General features: G+C 51.2%; 1 protein-coding gene across 1 annotated transcript; it reads right to left on the bottom strand.

The window, feature by feature from the left end:
• Positions 1-3,341: 3,341 nt before the first annotated feature.
• BRS3 (bombesin receptor subtype 3) lies at positions 3,342-8,083 on the bottom strand. The gene is made up of 3 exons (XM_075573623.1): positions 7,513-8,083; positions 5,412-5,763; positions 3,342-4,169 (listed from the first exon to the last, which is right to left on the bottom strand). Exons 1-3 carry the CDS (start codon positions 7,938-7,940, stop codon positions 3,762-3,764), a joined length of 1,188 nt encoding a protein of 395 aa, XP_075429738.1. The 5' UTR covers positions 7,941-8,083; the 3' UTR covers positions 3,342-3,761.
• Positions 8,084-8,564: the final 481 nt, after the last annotated feature.

The raw sequence follows: 8,564 nt of genomic DNA, 5'->3' as shown, positions 1-8,564 counted from the left end.
GGCGGGGGGGGGGGGGGAGAGGGGCGTCGAAGGGTGGGGGGGGGGGCAAGGGGCGTAGAAGGGTGGGGAGGGCAAAGGGCAGGGGGGCAAAGGGCAGGGAGGGCAAAGATCAGGGGGGCAGAGGGCAGGGAGGGGCGGGGGGTCAAAGGGCAGGGAGGGGCGGGGGGGTCAAAGGGCAGGGAGGGCGGGGGGGGGGGGGGTCAAAGGGCAGGGAGGGGCGGGGGGGCAAAGGGCAGGGAGGAGCGGGGGGGGCAAAGGGCAGGTAGGGGCGGGGGGGGGCAAAGGGCAGGGAGGGGCGGGGGGGGGCAAAGGGCAGGGAGGGGCGGGAGGGCCAAAGGGCAGGGAGGGGCGGGGGGGCCAAAGGGCAGGGCGGGGCGGGGGGGCCAAAGGGCAGGGAGGGGTGGGGGGGCTAAGGGCAGGGAGGGGCAAGAGGGCAGGGAGGGCAGGGGGGCAAGAGGCAGGGGGGCAAAGGGCAGGGGGGCAAAGGTCAGGGGGCAAAGGGCAGGGGAGGGCAGGGGGCAAAGGGCAGGGGGAGGGAGGGCAGGGGGCAAAGGGCAGGGGGAGGGAGGGCAGGGGGCAAGGGGCAGGGGGAGGGAGGGCAGGGGGCAGGGGGAGGGAGGGCAGGGGGCAAAGGGCAGGGGGAGGGAGGGCAGGGGGCAAAGGGCAGGGGGAGGGAGGGCAGGGGGCAAAGGGCAGGGGGAGGGAGGGCAGTGGGCAATGGGCAGGGGAAGGGAGGGCAGGGGGGTAGGGAGGGTAGGGGGGGTAGGGAGGGTAGGGGGGGTAGGGGGGGGCAAAGGGCAGGGGGAGTCAGGGAAGCGTTAAATAACCCATTCCCCTGCGTGTACTCACCTTGCACACAGCCGCGCTCTTCTTCCTACGGGTCACGGCCGCCCTCCTCCTCCACCTCGGGCTCCTCCGCGGCGAGGCTGAGACGCTCCGGTGAGGAGGTGCTGTGCCTCTCGCGGGGAGAGGCGGAGACAGCCGGAGGAGCGCCCTCGGGGAAGGGGAGCGGCCTGTGTGAGGGGAGAGCCGCAGAGAGCGTGCTCTGTGTGGGTGGGGGGGGGAGGTGAGCGGGGGGAGGTGAGCAGGGGGGGGTGAGCGGGGGGGGGGGGTTGAGCGGGGGTGAGCGGGTGAGGAAGAGCGCCGGGTGAGGTAGTGGCCTTTGGGTGGGGGGGGGGGGTGAGCGGGTGGGGGGGAGCGGGGGGAGCGGGGGGTTGAGTGGGGGGTGAGCGGGTGAGGGAGAGCGCTGGGTGAGGGAGTGGCCTATGGGTGGTGAGAGCCGTGGGGAGCGCTCTCGGGGATGGTCAGTTGGGGGAGCGGTCTTTGTGAGGGGAGAGCCGCAGAGAGCGAGGGGGGGGGGGGGTGGTGTGTGTGCGTGTGTTTTGGGCCGTCACTCCGCCTCAGGCCAATGAGAGGTGTGCGGGGGCGGGCGGCCCAAGGGACCAATGAGATTTCCCCTAGGGACACAGGCCATGCAGACAAACATACAGTGCTTTCACAAATATATAGTAGATAGACAATTACCTAACCCTCCAAACTCCGTCTGCATGCTGGAGCAACGTCGCCTCGTGTGTGATGGATATGCAGGCCAACGGTCATCCTGGCCACCAGAGACGCCAACACGAAAGCGTCTCCCGCCGTCATGGCAACGAGGACGCAGGATAAACATAGGTCTTTGTGGTTAGGACACGGCTCCCCTAAGGAGAGAGACTTGCTGGATCCACACACTACAAGCTAGCAACGGCAGGGGACTTAGGCTGAGCTTATACAGCCTGCGATTGCGTGCGCACTCACGCGCCAACCTTAAATTGGCTAATGCCTATGAGGCCGCTCCATGGCGCGACCGCGATTTGAAGAGACAAATTTTTTTTTGTCTTTTCAAGCGCTGACGTGAGCTGGTTCAGCCAATGAGAGCGTACCGGCTTCGTGACGCCCCCACCACACCTCCAGATCGCCTCCCCAATCACCTGCAGCCAAATTCACAGATCGCTGGTGCTGCAGGAGCGCGGGAGGCTATGCGCGGTCGCAAGCGGGCGCGCAGACTGTATGATCTCAGCCCAAACGTTGGTTCCCTTTGGCTTCATATATTTTCTTTGAATGGGAATTCTATGTGACCGTATCACTCCTACCTCTATTGCTGGAGTTGTGAAAATGCACAAATACATTCAGCAGCAAATACATTTCACACTCTTTACACCTTTAGTGATGGTCTGGGTTTTTTTGTTCAAAGTGGTTGTCTTCTTCAATAAGACACCTGCAAATAAACGATAATAATAATACCCCATTTACTAGATTATAATGGTTTTCTCAACATATTCTTCGTAGCATTCTGTAAATGAAAAGGATATTTAAAATAATTTGCTAAAGTTCTTTCAAATAACTCCAGCTCTTGACACATTGCTGTTTTGATGAGGTTTAAAGCAGCAGTTCCCCCTGCAATCCACAAGGGGGACCCCTGAGCTGAAAGTAGCGCAGTTCAGTCCCAGGAAAAACCTAATTCTCATGATTATAAAAAATACATTAAATAACTTTATTTCATATAGCGCTTTTCTGCCAATGGGAATCAAAGCGCGTCACAATTACAGTATAGCGCGCGGTACGCAGCACATAGTAGTGTTACAGACACAGCCCCTGCCCTGTGGAGCTTACAATCTATGTTTTTGGTGCCTGAGGCACAGGGAGATAAAGTGACTTGCCGACACCGGGAATTGAACCACGTCCCCCCGCATCTAGGTCGGTGTCGTTATCAGAGTCACTGTCTTTCCTCACTGAGCTGCTCCTCCCAACCAAGTAGGTGCCAGCATTTGGCCGCTGAGGGAGCCTTCACCGCACCGCCGCCGGACACTCGGCCGCCGGCCGTTTCGCCAATAAGGTAAGTTCACTTAAGGGGTTTAAGCAGTTAGGGTAGGGGTTAAGGATAGGGGTTTAGGGTAAGGGGTTTTAGGGTGAGGGTAAGGGGCTTTAGGGTGAGGGTAAGGGGTTTTAGGGTTAGGGTAAGGGGTTTTACAGTTAGGGTAAGGGTTTTACAGTTAGGGTAAGGGGTTTTAGGGTAAGGGGTTTTAGGGTTAGGGTAAGGGGTTTTACAGTTAGGGTAAGGGGTTTTAGGGTTGGGTAAGGGGTTTTAGGGTTGGGTAAGGGGTTTTAGGGTTGGGTAAGGGGTTTTAGGGTTGGGTAAGGGGTTTTAGGGTTAGGGTAAGGGGTTTTACAGTTAGGGTAAGGGTTTTACAGTTAGGGTATGGGGTTTTACAGTTAGTAAAAGGGGTTTTAGGGTTAGGGTAAGGGGTTTTAGGGTTAGGGTAAGGGGTTTTACAGTTAGGGTAAGGGTTTTACAGTTAGGGTAAGGGGTTTTAGGGTAAGGGGTTTTAGGGTTAGGGTAAGGGGTTTTACAGTTAGGGTAAGGGGTTTTAGGGTTGGGTAAGGGGTTTTAGGGTTGGGTAAGGGGTTTTAGGGTTGGGTAAGGGGTTTTAGGGTTGGGTAAGGGGTTTTAGGGTTAGGGTAAGGGGTTTTACAGTTAGGGTAAGGGTTTTACAGTTAGGGTAAGGGGTTTTACAGTTAGTAAAAGGGGTTTTAGGGTTAGGGTAAGGGGTTTTAGGGTCGGGGGTTTTACAGTTAGGGAAAGGGGTTTTAGGGTAACCGGTTTTAGGATAGGGGGTAGCATTAGTATTAGGGGTCAGGATCAGGTTTTTTTAGGGTAAGGTTAAGGCCTTTCCATGGCAGTGAAACGGCCGGCGGCGAGATGTCCGTGCGGGGAGGTCGACAGCCTAAACGTTGCCTCTCTCTTTCTTCACATCGTAGCCGGCTAGTAAAGTGAAGCTGATTTCAGACATCTGTAGGTTACCCTTCACGGCACTCACGCCGGTGTTCGTACTGCTGTGCGTGGGGCTTGGCTGGCACGCAGGAGGCGGAGTCCTGTAACACAGCACCTGCTTCTTAAAATGCTGCCTAAAGCTTCTGCTGAGCCAGTACAGGGCGAACGGGTTCACGCAGGAGTTGCTGAAAGCCAGCGCTCGGGAAAAGATAGTGGCTGAAAGATGCAGTGCAGAGGAACTCACTGCCGAGTGGTAGGTGAACGATCGGTACAAGTAGAGGATGTGGTTAGGCAGCCAGCAGAAAGCAAAAAGAGCCACTAACACCAGCACCGTTTTTGCCACCCTTTTGCGCGACTCGATCTAGAAAAGAAAAGAGATAAGTTACTAGGTAAGAAAATAGTGACCTATATCAGAGACACGCCGGCAGGGTCAGGCTTTGGCCTTCGGAGGCTCTAAACCAGGGCTGGGCAACTCCAGTCCCACCAACAATGGGCAAGCTACCCAGCTATCTGAACAAGCTCCTCACCCCTACCACTTGCAGCACCTATCACCTGAGATCTGACTCCAAAAGACTGTTCATGGTCCCAAGGCTCAACAAAGTATCCGGCCGCTCTTCCTTCTCTTACCGTGCACCCCAAAACTGGAACAATCTACCGGAGACTCTCACATCCACCACCAGTTTAAATTCTTTCAAATCCAAGGCTGTCTCACACTTTAATCTGGTCTGTAACTGTTTCATACGCTCATAATATATATTTTCTTTAACTGTGCACACAATGTCTTGTCTATAATGTATACCCTGCTCATTATGTAACTGTATTTGTAACCATGTATTATTTATCTTATCTCTGTGCCCAGGACATACTTGAAAACGAGAGGTAACTCTCAGTGTATTACTTCCTGGTAAAACATTTTATAAATAAAGAAATAAATAAAATAATAACAGGTCAGGTTTTAAGGCTATCCCTGCGTCAGCATAGGTGGCTCAATCAGTGGTTCAGTATCCTGTGCTGAAGCAGGGATATCCTGGAATCTTGACCTGTTGGTGGCCCTTGAGGACTAGAGTGGGCCACCTCTGCAAAGGAACAGAGGTTATACATTCAGTGTGCAGACATTTCCTGGACAGTTAGAGATAATATGATTATGGGCGTACGGTATGCAGGGCCGGCTGGGGATGTTTGCCGGGCTCGGTGCAGGGACAGGTACGGGGCCCCCTGCTCTTACCTTCTCCGGCGGCATCTCCTCCTCCCAACATCTCCCCCTGCATGGTTCTGTCATCACGGCTCCGCGACGGCCAACGGTGTCGCATTGCCATGATCACCGGACCCTGCAGGAGGAGATGCCGGGAGGTGGTAAGAGAGTTAGAGGCCCCCCCGTTATCTCCCCCCGCAGTCAGCTTAATTGTCATGGGGGGGGGGGGAGAGTGCGGGGTCTCCGTAACCGCGGGGCCCGGTGCACATGCACTGCTGGCACTGCCATCACGCTGACCCTGGGCATATGTAACAACTACAGACAAGATTACAAGTGTTTTACAAGAGGTAGGATATTTGCACTTTCATTTGTCTGCACAGTATTTGTTGGAATGGGTCAGTGTTTACGAACCTGTTTCCGGGCGTGCGTGTGCTCCTCCGCCGGCATGTTGGAGGTGCTGTTGTATAGTGTTTTGGCAATAAGGAAGTAATACGCAGAAATAATGACCAGCGGAATGATGTAGAGCACCAGAAAGCAGACGACGGAATGAATCTCCTGCAGGATTTTATCAGAGACGGGATATGGGGCGCAGGCTTCGAAGGAGGAGTTTGTGTCGGGGCTGCTGAACTTGTACATATCGGAGAACACCGCTTCTGGAGCAGCGAGCAGCATGGAGATTATCCAGACGCAGACGGCTTTGCCGCAGGTCTTCAGAACGGCATCTGAGGTCTGCAAGTCCAAAGGTTTCACAATAGCTCGGTACCTGCATATAAAGTCAAAATCATCCTGTTACTGCAGATAACAAATGTTGAGCAGTGTTTGGAGATAGCGGTTTCGCAGCAAGCAATTCCAATAATAATGATCATTTTGTAACACATCAAGGAAGGAATGGTAGTCTAAAACAGCAGTGTGCAAAGTGGGGGACGCACCCCCCAGGGGGTGCGCTAGATTGTCTGGGGGGGGGGGGGAGGGCACTGGTGTTACAGAGGCCCCACGCTTCCCCCGAAGGCATTTAAAATAAATGCCGGGGATCGCGTGAGGCCTCTGTAACTGGTTTACTTACCTTCGTTCCAATGACGCGTCTCCATGGCAACCCGGGGTCATGTGACGTCGCACGAAACCGCGACGTCATTTGACGCCGGGGCCGTGCGGGGGGAGGGGACGCGAGCCAAAGGGGAGAGGAGACAAGGGGCGCATGAAAATAAGTATGCGCACCCCTGGTCTAAAACACCAAAAAATGACTTATTTTTTGGCGGTTTTCTGAGAAATCGCCTCCTTTAGATGTGCCATTGTGAAAACAATGGAATTAGTCTTATTATTAGCATTTATTTACAATGTGTCCACATATTCCGTACTGCAATACAACAGGGTTGGAGGAATGGAGTGATACATTTCATATGGTCAAACTGGCGTGAGCATGGTGCAGTTAGGGTGGCCAGGCGGCTTCTCCAAAAATACTGGACACAATGGTGAAAGATGTGAGATACACACTCAAGAGACACACACACACCTCTGTCTCCGCTCCATGCTGTTTCTTCCTCTCCTTGGCTCCTGACACCTCCTGATTGGCTGCATTACCCAGCAGCCTCCAATCAGGATGGAGGAAGCTGCCCAGTCCTCTAGCAACCGCCCTGCTCTACCTGCTAGTGAAAATCCCGCGTCCCCCCAATGCCAGTCAGGTCACTATGTCCTGACTGACATACTGAGCCACTGATTTAGCCACCTGTGCTGAAGCAGGGATATCCTAAAACCTGACCTGTTGGTGGCCCTTCAGGACTGGAGTTGGCCACCCCTGCCCTATTGAATCAAAGGATTATTATTCCAGTTCTTCTCCAATGCAACAAAAATCTCCAATCTCCTTTATTTTCCAAATGTGAAAAAACAAATCTGCACGTTTCTTGTGATACATATTTTTGATGTGTTTTGTGCATAATTGTAATAATATCCACATCAATCAACACTCCAGTCTTCTGCTTTTACACTGATCTCCTTCGTGGCAGTAATAGGAGCCGATCCCATTCTAGCACTAACAGAGCAATAACAGTGTCTATATATATATGTATTTCCAATTTAATCCATATACTTTTCTTATTGCTGGAGATAAGATTTTTATTTTTAGGTTTTGTTAAGCTAACACGGTAAGAGAATAAAACATTATCTTTAATGTGCTCTGACTTAGATTGTAAGCTCTTCGGGGCAGGGATTTCCTTTCCTATTGTCTGATTTTTGCTGCACTTATTGTATTATAATTCCCTGTACTGTATTCTTTGTGAAGCGCTGAGTACACTTTTGGAGCTATAATAAATAAAGACATGCAATACAATACTTGGAAAGATTAGCTTTAAATTTGATATCTACATACAATCTACGTGGGTTTGTGCAAATTCTCTTTTCATTGCCAACTCAACTACATTTTCCCGTCCCCTTACTCAACTAAGCATTTCTGAAATAGAATAGTCAATACCTCTGTTAATAGCAACATGTATCTGAAGATATGAAGAGTAATTCCCACCTGTCAGCGCTGAGGACAGTCAACGTGAACACAGAGACACCAACTGAAGTCAGCTGGATGAAAGATATGATCTTGCAGCCAATTCTTCCAAAGAGCCAGGTGTCCACCAGGTAGCGTGAAGCATCCACCGGCACACAGGTCAGCAGCAGAAGCAGGTCTCCGAAAGCAAGGCTGGTGATAAAAATATTAGGGACCGTTTGCATCGACTTAATCTTAAAAAACACTTTGATAAGTATTGTGTTTCCAAGGAGACCGACTGAAATGATAACAGCATACGTGACAGAAATCGTAGTCAATATTTCAAACCCCGGGGAAGAATCGTTACCGTCTTCTTCATCTAATGTGCCGTGACCATTAGGGGACCTCGGAACAGCTGTCGCGTTGGTAGCAGATGTCTGGTTCGGTGACGGAAAGCCTTGTTGAGGCATTTTTGTTGTTGTTGGGGGTAAATAGAATTTAAATTCTTTCAAATGTTCCTCCTGCTCAGGGCAAAATTGACCAGCCGCATGACCGAACCCCCAGGCTTTGCAATCTCGTTAGGGTACAACTGATGACTTTAGATATGTAGAAGCACTTGTTAAATCAAGACATTTCTTCATCAGTGGTAACGAGTGCTTAGATAATTGCTCCCAGTTTCAGCACTGAACAGTGTGGGAGGTGCTGAATATTTCTCTTGGCTTTTCAGGCAGGAATCTTGGGAAATTGGTTTTGTGCATATTATTCGCTACGTTTAGGTTACCTTACTGAAGATTGCAGAGATACAGATTATATACATTCATATGATGTTATTTCTATGATATATTGTGTGTGTGGGTTTAGTTTGAGACATTATAATGTATTATATTGATCAGCAGGGTGCTATTTACCTGGCTTTAACCTGAGTAGGTGATCATATGAACATAACCTACTATTATTTGCTTTGCAAAAACATCTATTAGAGAAATACGTTTTTGGGGGGGAATTAATAACATTTTATTGAATGTATCAGCATGATCAGATTAATGTAGCTATGAGTTTCCCTTATATTTCATTCAAACCCCAAATTTAGAACC

This window comes from Ascaphus truei, chromosome 16, assembly GCF_040206685.1.
Source record: "Ascaphus truei isolate aAscTru1 chromosome 16, aAscTru1.hap1, whole genome shotgun sequence".
NCBI lineage: Eukaryota > Metazoa > Chordata > Amphibia > Anura > Ascaphidae > Ascaphus > Ascaphus truei.
Note: the sequence above shows the minus strand (reverse complement) of the source record. Positions and strands in the feature narration are given on the sequence as shown.

What these genes read in the sequence shown, in the direction of transcription:
- BRS3 (XM_075573623.1), bottom strand. Translation starts at nt 7,940, where the DNA reads ATGCCTCAACAAGGCTTTCCGTCACCGAACCAGACATCTGCTACCAAC. An exon ending in ACTGTCCTCAGCGCTGACAG is followed by an intron (nt 5,764 to 7,512) that starts GTGGGAATTACT and finishes CTTTATATGCAG; the next exon opens with GTACCGAGCTATTGTGAAAC. An exon ending in ACACGCACGCCCGGAAACAG is followed by an intron (nt 4,170 to 5,411) that starts GTTCGTAAACAC and finishes TTTCTTTTCTAG; the next exon opens with ATCGAGTCGCGCAAAAGGGT.